Source organism: Galeopterus variegatus, unplaced genomic scaffold (genome assembly GCF_000696425.1).
Source record: "Galeopterus variegatus unplaced genomic scaffold, G_variegatus-3.0.2 Scaffold3583, whole genome shotgun sequence".
NCBI classification, from domain to species: Eukaryota; Metazoa; Chordata; class Mammalia; order Dermoptera; family Cynocephalidae; genus Galeopterus; species Galeopterus variegatus.
In genome coordinates this window covers 37,213-50,541 of record NW_007729694.1, presented here as the reverse complement: position 1 = coordinate 50,541, position 13,329 = coordinate 37,213, and the positions used below count along the sequence as shown (strand labels likewise).

The following is a 13,329-nucleotide window of genomic DNA, read 5'->3' as shown; positions in this document are numbered from 1 at the left end:
GGATGGAGGTGGGAGGAGATTTGAGGTTCATTCTAGAAAAGCCTACATTGCTGTGATTGGACATTTAAAGTAATTCTGGTGAGAACTCCAAAAGAAAAGAGGAGAACTATAGAGAAAACTTCGGTGTTCTTAGAGGATATGCAGGCAATCCTGAACAGAATGTTGGTATGAATATGGACTGTGAAGGCCATTCTGATGATATCTCAGATATCATCATGGAAATGAAGAATATATTATTAGTAACTGGAGGAAAGGCTATCCTTGGTACAAAGTGGCAAAGAACCTGAGTGAATTTTGTTTGTGTTCTTGTATTTTGTGGAAGGTAGAACTTGTGAGTGGTGAAATTAGATAGTTAGCTGAAACTATTTCTAAGCAAAGTGTTGAAGGTGTAGGCTTAAAGATGAATTGTTAATTAAAAAAAAGCATAACTTAAAGATTTGGGTAATTCTTAGCTTATCCATATTGAAAAGAATGAGAAGGCCTATTTAGGAGAGAACACTAATGGTGTAGTCAAGCGACTGTGTGATAAGGTGTTATTGTGGATCAGCCATTTCAACAGAAGCCAAGAGATATTTTCCAAGACAGTGGAAGAATGATCCTGAAGGCAATTCAGAGATCATCAGAGCTGCCCTTCTTGTGCAGGCCCAGACTACAAGGGTACTGGGGATAGAGCAGTTTCAAAGGAGGGGCTGTCAGTGCCTGCAGGACTTCAGCATATGCTGCCCAGCACAGCCAATCACCATGAGTTGTACTTTCCATGCTCTAGTGCCAAATTCCTTGGCCACCCCAGCTTTGACTCCAGCATGACCCAGTGCTGCACAGGCCACAGTGGCCACCCTGCCAGAGGGCACAGGCAAACAACTTTGGTAGCATCCACACAGTGCCATTTCTGCTGATGCAAAGAGAGCTCTAGCATGGGCAGACATCTGTGGCAGAGCCCTCATGAATGAGATAAGTATCCTTATAAAAGAGACCCTGGAGAATTCCCTTGCCCCTTCCATCACGTGCAGACAAAAATGAGAAGCTGTGGACCAAGAAGTCCACAACTGGACACAAAATCTGTCGGCACCTTGATCCTGGACTTCTCGGTCTTCAGAATTGTGACAAATTTCTCTTGTTGTTTATAAGTTACATAGTGTTTTTGTTATAGTGGCCAGAACTGACTAAGAGACTCATGAACAATATAAGTCTTAAAATATAAGAATCTCACTCAGTGTGGTGAGATGCACACAGCATCAGAGGTAAACAAAGACCTGCAGTGAACAGTTCATTTCTCCAAACACCTAGACACACACTCTCCCTAGGGCACACTCTCATTGAGAGGGACATGAGTGAAATTGCTCTTATTAATTTATCCTGTCCTTTTTCCCTCCTTCTTTTTAGTGCTCTCTTGTTATGAACATATAGTTAATTTTGGGTAAGATCAAGTGTATATAATGTGAGCTCACTTTGTGCAGGAAGGAACTTGGTAAACTACAAAGCAACCAGAAAAGTTACTGTTACCCTTATCTTCCATTCCTGTTACGACCAAGCACAGTTCTGAGTCTCAAAAAATACTCAGTAGCACTTGTTGATAGCTGACTTGATTTTGGCTTGACATTTTAACATTAGATTGAAACCTTGCTTAAAGTATATCTGTAAAGAAATTGTTATTCATATTAACATGAAACTGAAAAGCCTCATGTTCTATCAGTTCTGTAAATAACTCGGTAATTGGGAATTTGAGGTCTGTCTTTTTTTTAAGTACAATCAGTTAGGTATCAAAAGGGAAGAAATATGCAAAAAGTATAAAAATAATGTTTGGCTCTAAAAAATATACGTTCCCAGTATATCAACATGTAAAAATATATTCATGTGGGTACTCTCCAAGAAATCAGTCACACTTTGACCTTTTGGTTATGCTAATGGTTTTTGAAGAAACTTATTAGAATGTTTTATATTATAATTTATTTAGAAAGTATTGCAGAATACAACCCATGTAAAAATATAAACCACTCAGCAATCAAAAACAGAAAAAAGATGTGCTACTAAAATAAGACATACAAAGAGTAAAGGGTAGGGGCTGGCCTGTGGCTCACTTGGGAGAGTGTGGTGCTGACAACACCAAGTCAAGGGTTAAGATCTCCTTACTGGTCATCAATTAAAAAAAAAAGTAAATGGTAAAAGGAAAGAGGGGAACAAATCACAGAAATAGTCTGCATTTAGAGTGAAAATCCCATTTCCAAGGCATACAAGGAGGAGCTGGAAGACAAATAAAGGTGTTCTTGGCAGTAGATAAAAATAAGACTATTTAACATGCATGTAAAATGGAAATGGCAGAAAAGGTTAATATTACAAAGAGAGAAGTTAAGCAAAAGGAATGACTAGTATAAAAAGAAAAGCAAAATGTAGAGAAGATGAGTGAATAATTATAGGTAGGGCAGAAATTATTAAATCCTTGAAAGTGACACAAAAGAGCATAATGGCTGTGTTAACAAAGAACAGGAAGCTGTATGTGTGCTTGGAGGAAATGAAGCAGCTGTGGACTGTGCTTCTCCAGGTAAAATTTAGTTTAACCGCAGGACACTGGAGAAAAGTGATCTGAGTGTTTTAACTGCTCTTCACCCTTACATTCCTTTATTCCTACAACAAATATTTATTTAGTATTTCTCTGTGCTGAGGATACAAAAATCAACAAAGCCAAGCAAAGGTAGGAGGCATTTATCCATCCTATTTCCCAAGTAGTAAACTTTACCACATTAGCCAGTTTAACTCTCAAATAAGTCTTTTATTTTCCCCTGCTTAAATAATAAAGGTAGTGTTTTCCTTTAAGTAGTGACTTTTCCCTTCTGGAGAACAATGCTGTTTACCTAATTTTTCAACCCATTATTATCTTGAATGCAAATTTTGTTTTTGTTTCTGTTTTTGTTTTTTTTTAAGGTAGTGTTTTCCTTTAAGTAGTGACTTTTCCCTTCTGGAGAACAATGCTGTTTACCTAACTTTTCAACCCATTATTATCTTGAATGCAAATTTTGTTTTTGTTTCTGTTTTTGTTTTTTTTAAAATCCAGCAGTTTTCCAAAGGCAGAAAGAATGAAAACAAAAGATTAAAACAAACCAAGAATGGGGTTGCCTGAGTTCTTCAGTTGCCTTAACAGAATCTGCCCACAGATATACTTATATATTTTTCTAAAAATAGTTTACTGAGTAAGTTGAACCATTAAGTCCATTTTCTTTTCTGCACAATAGAGAAGAAACGGGAAAGAAAGAAAAGTGCCATGAGAATATTTTTGGTTTAATGAATTTACTATTCATTATATTTGCTGGACATAATTTGAGTCCAGGAAAGAAACCTAAACATGGCATAAGATTTTGACTTTCAGTTTATAAGAGAAGGAATTTCTAGTAAAGAAAGTTAAAGTGTATAGCAATACTTGGCAAACATTTGAAGACACTTGAAACACCATTCTCATGCTCAATCAAAAAATTTATTCATTCATATAATCTTCCCATATTCTCACTGGATATTTTTACTTTAAAATAGATAGTGTTTGGAGACAGAATAGAGGAGATTATGCAAATGTATGAATCTTAATGAGAAGTTCATTATTGAACATTTTGACATGTATTTCAGGAAATGATAGAAGACTCTGGGATTTATAAGACTTAATAGAAAAAAATCTGCTCTTGAAGAACTTCAAAATTGCCATAAAAGAGAGACACATGTGACGGTAGAAAATGTAAAGCCAAATTGCATTATGCCCTATGGTAATGACTAGGAAAGGGGGCACTGTGACAAGCTTAGAATGATGATCAATATTTGGAATACTGAGATAGACAAGAAGGTAATTAGGCCCATTATGGACGCAGTTACCACAGACAACATAATTTGGGAAATTATACATTAAAATATTATGAAGAATGTTTTTCAAGGCTAATGGATTTGCAGTGATATCTATTAAAGCACATAAGACATTTTGCCTCTAGGAAATCTAAAAAAATCAAATGTACAGAATTTTCAGTAAGTGTAAATCTAAAATGAAAAGACAAAGCAGAATATGTTGGAGAATAAAGTGGTGCTATGACTTCCTACTTGGAATTTATAATAATTTTTCATTCAAAGAGTTTTAAGGCTATTAATTTCGCATCACAGCTCTCCATGAAGTAAGTAAAGCATTTCTATTGTGTTTGCCGAAGTTCATTGCTTATAAGAAAGCAAGGCCAAATTGATAATGAAAACAAGCTATCTTGACAAATTCCTGGCCGTCTTAGGTTTCATGCTGTGACCCCTGGATAGCATTACAATAATTTTGATCCCTAATTTACAAATGGGCACAATCCCTTTATTTTAGAAAGAGGGACTCTAACTTAATTAATTTTCACTAAGTGCCTTGAGGGCATTGATATTATTGAAATGTGAAAATTAATACATTATTTATTGTTAATGTATCATAACTAATATAAAGCTCTAGCTGGGAGAAAAACTTGCCATGTATCTGAAAGTGAATACCTTCCTCAAAATAATTCCTTATTTTTTAATAAGAATGTATTGGAAGCAGTTTCATCAATAATGGAAGATCCAATTACTGGTCTTCGGGATTAAGGCATTCTTTTATTGCAAGATTTCAGTGCTAGAGTGGGAAGTTCAAACATTGCCAATTAAATCTCAGACTAATTAAATGATTATAGCCTAAGGGGAAGGGCAACCAAGACTCCACTATTAATCTTCCCAAGAATGGACTGTATATGTGATGAACAGATGAATATATATGCAGTTTATTTCAAAAGAAAAAATGTAAGGAATTTTCTTTTTTAAATCAGTTTAATTTTTGAACACAAAAGGAAGAATAGTCTTTTTTTTACAAAGTCCTTTTCAACTCTTTGTGGAAGGCATGGCCACATTTAAGAACGCAATGGTGAATTGAACCAAATCAATTGCGGTAGGACTACACACGTTCAAACACTTGGAGGTGTCTCAAAAGCAACTATGACAATGATTATCACCAACACCTTATGAGTGCTATGTGCCACGGACTCTACTCTGCTCATCTTATTCTCATTTTACAGATAAGGAAACTAAGGTACAGAGAGGTTTATAACTCAAGAAGTAATTGGCAGAGTGGGGAGTGTTTGGATATTCTATCGCCTTTGCCTTTAATCATTCACTATTAACCACTACTCACTAGACAGTTTTATTCTCTGTTATTCTAATCACCTGCCTGTAGGGAACTAACAGCGGTTCTCAAGCTGTCGGGCAGAGGCAGAAATCCAAGACTGAGTCAGAGAGACTGACATCCACATCCAAACAGTCCTTCAGGAAGTACTTTCTGTTTCACAGTATGTTCAAATGGGCTTTTTACCTAGAAGGCTGGGGCAGCAGTTTCTCAGTGTTTTAAGAATCTCTTTGCTGGCCGGCCCGGTGGCTCACTGCTACAGTGCGCCGCTTGGGAAGCACAGCGGCGCTCCCGCCGAGGGTTCGGATCCCACATACAGACCGGCCGCTCACTGGCTGAGCGAGGTGCGGGGGTAACACCGAGGGTTGCGATCCCGTTGCCGGTCCCAGTCCGGTACGGGCGCGACACTGAGGGTTGCGATCCGTTGCCGGTCACAAAAAAAGAGACAAAAAGGAAAAAAAAAAAAAAAGAATCTCTTTGCTGGTGGCTCCTCTCCACCTAGATGGTAGCTCCCTCTCAGGCCTCTCACCACCTCCTTTATGCGCAGAGGAGAAATGGTAGCACAGCTCCTTAAAATCTTTAGTCTTGGTGTGTGTGTCCATTCTTCTCAAAACATTGTATTTTGGGGAATAGAGGGGAGTAACTGGATGCATCGCACCCAAACCTCCCTTGTGGAGTGCTTTCAGAAGAGCCATATCATCTCATGTATGGCAATCAATGCATCTATGTTTTTCCTTCCATCTTAATAATATTTATAGCAGAGGATCTCTTGACTGTTCAAATTCAAAACTTAGACTAAATGTGTCTAATATGTATTTTCTCTTTAAGTAAAGCACATCTTTATACAAATTTAAAAGCTTCATTCTTATTAAAGGGATTAGGAATATCCAGAAGTAAGTTAGAGGACTAGAATGGTTATGTGATGCTTTTCACTACCCCACACTCAGATTTTGCCATGGGATGCTACCTCTAGTCTTGAATACAGGTACGGTCATACTGTCTAACACAATCAATTTGGCTCCCTGGATTTGGAGTCTTGAGAAGGGTGCCTCAAAGTCTGACAATGTTTGGTCTCCATCAGAACATTGAGAGAAGCGCCCTAAAAAAATGGATGTGCTTTCTTCTTACCCTAGATATACAGCGCTTCTGTGTTTCCTACGCTTTAGTGTCCTTCAATTCTGAGTCCACAGTTATCCAATAAATTTCAAGTTTTACTATTTACCAGAGACTATTTCCATTGCAACTAAAGGAGCTAAACTTATAGAGAGAGGAAATTTGGATGCAGAATAGTCCTTACTGGTTGCCTAAAATCACTCCATGTGGGCAACTCCCCATGCCATCTTTGCGGCAGGCTGTATCCACTTCAAATTTGGGGAAAACAACAAGCATGGATATTGTATTTTGTTTCCAGTTAAAATTCACCCTTGCTCAGAGTCTGAATTCTCCTCAGTGTTAATTTATTTCCAGCCTCGGACCTTAGCAAGATAGACACTGAGCTACGTGAAATTAATTAGAATTTATTTTCATTTTAATTGGTTTGAGAATTAATTTGTCAGGAATATTGCTGACTCTTCATGGCTATATCCCAAATGTCCAACAGCAATATTAATAAAATATTTCAAGAGAAACAATGACCAGAAGAGGTCAAACAAATCACAATTTGTTTGTTTATGAGGGGACTTCAAGAAGCTCGTGAAGAAATAGAATTAAAATATAGTATGAATCCTTCCATGAAGGGTTCTTCCTTTTAAAGACCCCCTCATAGTTTGTTCATTTTAAGCAAAAGAAAATTTAAGAATGCATAATGGTTATCTGCAAATATGTAAAAAGCCATTACATAGAAAGGTCAAAACTTAGAGTAAAAGGTAAATGCTATAAGGTGTCATATTTAGTTAAACGTGCCTTTCAAGCACAATTTCCTTAAAAGGGAACTCACCACAGGCTGCAACAGAACAGAAAAAAAAAAAAAAAGAATCTCTTTGCTGGTGGCTCCTCTCCACCTAGATGGTAGCTCCCTCTCAGGCCTCTCACCACCTCCTTTATGCGCAGAGGAGAAATGGTAGCACAGCTCCTTAAAATCTTTAGTCTTGGTGTGTGTGTCCATTCTTCTCAAAACATTGTATTTTGGGGAATAGAGGGGAGTAACTGGATGCATCTGAGGATTGGTGGGTCCAGAAAACATGACCCTGTAATTTCCCTCTACTTTTCTGGGAAGATCTCCAGGTCCGAGTCAAGCCAATCCTTTATTTGGGAACAGAGGGAATCATTGAAAGTGCTATAACATCTTTAAAATATACATATATTTCAGTGGTATTTCTTTATGAGGCCTTACTCTTAAGGGAAAATTTGACACACAATATTAAGAATATTTTTATGTTACCACCTTGAGAATAATTTTTATCATGTAGGATCCTTCTTTTAGCACCCTTGATAATTGTTGTATCATTTGTTTAATGAAGTTCCTATATGTTAAGTTTATGTTTGTGAGGGAAGGATAAGTTCCTCTAGATCTTAGAGAACATGGTCACTGGATGTAGAAGTCATCGGTTAAAAAATAAAGCCTTGCTACTAAAGTTTGGAAAAAGATCTGTTCCCTGGCATTTGCAACTAAACTAAACTGGCCTAGAAATCATTGAACAGTCATATTCAGATTAGCTCTTTAGATGCTCAAAACAGGACAAGTAAATGCTCAAATTTGGACAAGATACCTCCCATGACTGATAACGTGTGGTATTCATAGCTCCACTCTATCAAACAATTGCTTAAAATCAGCAGTAGTCAATATCACATCACCTACAGATCAAAATGTGGAGAGTCATTATATTTTGGGGTAACTTCAATGGATCAAGTTTGGATTTTGATAAATTACTCACTTTACCTTATCCCTTCAAAGAGCCTTCTACTTTAAGTGAGAGCCTAGAAAAAAATATGACTTGTGTAAATGGTGAGGCTAGAAATAGACAGTGAATATTCTCATTCTAAAAGCTGTAAAATTTCCTATGCAATGTCCACCTAAACTGAAATTGGTGAGAGTAAGAGTAGGGAAGAGGAAATGTACGTGACAATTGTTGTATTCCACACAATCTTTACGTGATATAGGGTACTTTATTTCAAGTGTCCTGTTGGAATTTACCACTGATGCCCATCAATTGACAAAGTAATCCTTCCCACAACCAATAACCTTGACCTTCAATCAGAGGACTCTAGACACCTAAAGGACATGGAGAGCCCTAGTGAAGGTCCTTGTCAGAGTACCCTTTTACTTGGAGATCCAGGTCAGTCAGTCAGTACCACTGATGCCCATCAATTGACAAAGTAATCCTTCCCACAACCAATAACCTTGACCTTCAGTCAGAGGACTCTAGACACCTAAAGGACATGGGGAGCCCTAGTGAAGGTCCTTGTCAGAGTACCCTTTTACTTGGAGATCCAGGTCAGTCAGTCAGCTGAACCTGTAAATCCCTGTAAGGTCTTTCTTGATTCTGGATACTCCTCTCTACACCAGTCTCTCTTCCACTGCTACATCCTGTTTACTCCTCAGGAATAAATACAAAATTCTTTTCCAAGTTTGTCAACCTCTGAGTCCACATTGGCAATCTAGGACTCAGCTGCCCTTTTGCTTTTAATTTTACTGTGTATTACATCCAGTAGAGGTAGGTTGTAATGTTGCCCAACGTCAGTTGGTGCTTCTAATTTGTGACTTCTATTTATATAAAGTGAATTAATTGCCAGCTCTATTACTCCTGCAAAATCCATGAATCCTTAATGTTCAGATTGCTTAGAATGAGTAACAGTGTGTTTGTTCCTTCTCAGATATGACTTCTTGCTGAGCTTTAAATGAGCTTCTTTTTGATAACATGCCTTATATTTCAGACGATTTATTCATTTTCATGTTTTCTGGAATTTATGGCTAAACGTTGATGTGAATGCTTACAGTTGGGCTGTAATATAATCTTCTGAATGGCAATTAATAAATGGAAGATGATTGTTGTTGTTGACAGAGGATTGAGGCTTTCTCAGATAATTTTCATCTTCATGTTTTCACCAAACTTCATGTCAAACATCCCTAAGGGTTGATGGTGTAAAATATTTTCTGTAAACTCCAAAGCTTTTACTGTTGCTTCAATACCCTCAAACCTCTATGTTGCCTTTTGTTTTCTTGTCAGAAATGATCTTATTCAATTTGTTTCTTCAACTTGACTTCCTTCCTGGGAATATAAGAAATGTGCCTCTCTCTGGATATAATATCCTCAGTATTTATGACTTGAAAGTAGCAACTAAAATTTGTTCCCAAAATTTCTTGTAATATTTTTGGTTAATCTCATCTCTTGGATATACACTGTCACCTATAAAATGCAGTGTTTATTATCTTCATGGGTATTGTTCAAAATGCAAAATTGTCTCCTGTAAGTTAATGATGAAACTGTAAAGAAATATCCTCTTTTTGCAGTTTGCCTGCTTGACCAAGCTCCAGGGATAATCTAGATTAATGTTCTTATTTTAGAGATGAGGAGAATGTAGGCCAGTTTAAGTAGGGCCAGCTTGACCCTAATCAAGTAGAGGGTAGAGACCAAATATTTGTTTAGGCAATAAAGTATATACACAGAGCAGAAAAAGTTGGAGTTAGGCTGCCTCAGGTCAGTTCCTAATTTGGACCCTTATTAAGTATGTTAACTTTAGACAAGTTATTTCACTGCTCTATACCTCAGTTTCCTCATCTGCAAAATGGGGCTAAAAGAAGTGCCAATAGCACAACTGTAAGTGTTATAGTAAGTTAATATAGTTGAAGCACTTAGAATAGTGCTTGGCACAGATGAAGCATTCCATGTATCATTAGCTATTAGCATTATTCTCGTTATTTTGACTGTTTTTAACATAATCAGAACATATAGAAGTATGTGTATTGCTATTGCACTTTAGTTGGTGTATGTATGCGTTAGGCCTTTATTGTGCTTCTTTGTTATTCCTTGTATTACCCAATGCTGTATTAAGCAACTAGTAGTAGTGTTCATGGTGGCAGTGGTAGAAGAAGCAAACATGGTGCTGATGGTAATAAAAGTTGATGCAGTTTATTGAGCTTTGCTATGTGCTAGGCATTGCTAGGCATGGAAGTAGGTACTTTATGTACATAATCCTTCATATGTACTCAACCTATATCTGTTGAAAAACTGTACTGTAGTTTATTTCCAGAAATGTAAATGTAGCATCTTCATGACAGTAATCTCCTTTGTAACTAGAGAGGGACACGAGCTTTGGCTGGTGGAAAAGCTCCGAATGTGGAAACAAGAGCCCTGATAGAATTCTTTCCATCTTTAAAATAATCCTTGTGCTGCTGATATTTATAAAGCCTAATCCTGTTATTGATAATTGGGAGGCTGGCTGGAAGTGGGAATGGAGGTCAAGAAATGAAGTGAAGGGGCAGGTACAGGGCAAGACAAACCCTACAGATTAAAAACATTAGATATTGGGAAACAGATTATTAAAATTCACTTCTATTTTAGTTTTTCTATTTTATGATTTTATATCATATAAAAAGGCTGCCCCTTTTCTGACACCCAAATAGAAATATATTCAGAACAATAGCATTGACATAGAAAAGTTGTTTTCTTGCTTTGCTTCGCTTTATTTATTAACTGCATAAATTGCATTTGCCATACATTAATAGCCACTAGGGTAAAGTGTTCAATCACAAAAATTACAATCACCTCAGTGTTTTTTGATTTCCATGCATAGTATCTTTCTTAATAATTATACAAATAACCATGGCAATAATAAAAGCTACAATGTGTGGGACAGAAGCACTCATTGTGTAAGGCCTCTGCGTGTGTATATCTGTGTGTATGCACGTCGTGTGTGTATGTCTGTGTGTAGTTTCATACATATAATCACTCACACTCATACAAATAATCTCTCTAGATAGCTACCACCTTTCAAATTCATATATATGTGTGTGTGCATGTACATATAGACACATATGCGTATAAATTTCTCTATATAATATATATTGTCATTTTAAATCTTGCTACAACTTTAGAAAAAGTAACTGAAGCTCAAAGTCAAACTACTTGTTCAAGTTCACAAAAAGCGGCAAAGCTAGATAACCCCAACTCCTGCTCACTTAATGTCCACTGTGTTGAGATTCCCAAACAGGAATATTCCTGGAACAGGAAACATTTCCATTATACCACACTGTCCTATTAGGGGAAGGGTGACCTTCTGCCCTTTCTTTTCCAGAATCTCCAAGCAAAGATTTTGGTCCAACTCTGGGTTTGAAAAAGTCCAGTTCCTTGGAGAGTCTGCAGACTGCTGTTGCTGAAGTCAGGAAGAATGAACTTCCCTTCCACAGGCCCCGGCCACATATGATTCGAGGCCGAGGCTGCAACGAGAGCTTCAGAGCAGCCATCGACAAATCTTATGATGGGCCTGAAGAATTAGAAGCTGGTAGGGCAATATGCTTCCGTAAATGGTTTTTTCTTCTCATTATTATCTGCAAATCATAGGCAAGAATGTGTGCTTAACTACAGAGAAAAACGATTTAAAAATCACAATTATATTTTTGATATTAAAAGTAATTCATTTTTCTGATATGTTTTGCCCTTTGGCTTAACGAACATGGAATTGGAGGACGCAATGTGCAATTTATTTTACAGTGCAATGCTAAAGAAATGTTCTTCATTTTCCTGCAAGGGCCAACTGTCATTTACCCTTAGGGTAGGAGCACTAAGTATGCATTTCTCAACATTCTCATTGGAGTCATTAGAAGTAGCATCAACGGGGACTAACTGCATTAATTGGGTAGAAGCAGTTGGGTTATATTTGTACTCAAAAACCTCTCCTGGAAATAAACTTGCCCTGGTTGTTTCCCAGCATGTGGGCTTTCTGAGCTGATCAAGATTAACAAGCCAGCTTTCAGGGAGATCAGTGTTTACCACTATCAAGACTTTCATGTTACCGGCTAAGCAACCAGTCCTCCCACTCCCAGCATCAGCCCTGGCTTGAAGTAACCAGATTTAGGCTGTAGTATCTTCAAAGGATAAAGTAGCCACATGGACGGGTAGAACTCCAGAGTGCTTTTATTCATTCTTCTGTATTTTACATTTTGACTTTCCTTTATATACTCACCATAAGTGCCCCTGACCATGTGTATTGATTTTTTTTTTTTTTTTCTATGTACAGACGGTCTGTCTGATAAGAGCTCTCACTCTGGCCAAGGAGCTCTGAATTGTGAATCTGCCCCTCAGGGGAACTCTGAGCTAGAGGACACAGAAAATAAAACCAGGAAAGTCAAAAAAGCGAAAGAGAAGGAGAAGAAAAAGGAAAAGGGCAAATTGAAAGTCAAGGAGAAAAAGCGGAAGGAGGAGAATGAAGACCCAGAAAGGAAAATAAAGAGGAAGGGATTTGGCGCCATGCTCAGGTACGGGCCTGCTTTGAAGGCAAAGTCGGTTTTGTTTCTCTTTTGGTTTCTCTTGGTGAAATCACTGCTCCGAGTGCACTCAGGAAAAAAAAAGTGCATGCCTTCCCTCCTCATCGGCTAAGTGCATAAAAGTCTAAACTATGAATGTACTTGTTCCTTTTCCACAGAGGTAGAAGGAGCCTTCTTGGGTGGTTCCCAAAGCTTGTGGTGATGACAGGAAACTGTCCTAAGTCTGTTGTGAAAGAGTCCCACCTTTAGCAGAGGCACGGGCAATATCTACAGCCCTTTGTACCAAAGTGTTATGGGAGAAATGAAACAGTTCTTCCATAAGCACTGGGAAAACGAGAGGCAAGGAGTCCTGACCTGCTACCTCTTAGTCCCACCTTTAGCAGAGGCACGGGCAATATCTACAGCCCTTTGTACCAAAGTGTTATGGGAAAAATGAAACAGTTCTTCCATAAGCACTGGGAAAACGAGAGGCTGTACCTCCTGTACCTCTTGGAACACCTCCTTTGACTTAGAGAAGTCAAGGTAGATGAACCTCATTCCCCCGTGACTGCAGGTGTGTGACGGCCAGGCCTCCGGACACATTAGCTGTCACTCAGCAGGGTAGAATCAGAAAACAGCTTTAGTTCTCCTCCTACAGCTGCCTTCAGATATGCTCTGTGGAGGCTGTCTTCTCTAAACCGGGTATCTCAGCTTTCTGACTGATAGCTTTCTGGTCACTTTGGGTAATAAAACAACCTCTTTGTCAGGGGCTAAA

General features: G+C 38.0%; 1 protein-coding gene across 1 annotated transcript in view; it reads left to right on the top strand.

Moving 5' to 3' along the window:
* The window catches only part of PARD3B (par-3 family cell polarity regulator beta), a 201,918-nt gene extending 189,231 nt beyond the window's left edge, over positions 1-12,687 (top strand). Inside the window, exons 13-14 of the mRNA XM_008585465.1 lie at positions 11,387-11,593; positions 12,329-12,687. Of these exons, the coding sequence (XP_008583687.1) occupies positions 11,387-11,593; positions 12,329-12,687 (566 nt within the window). The remainder of the gene's footprint in view (positions 1-11,386; positions 11,594-12,328) is intronic.
* Positions 12,688-13,329: the final 642 nt, after the last annotated feature.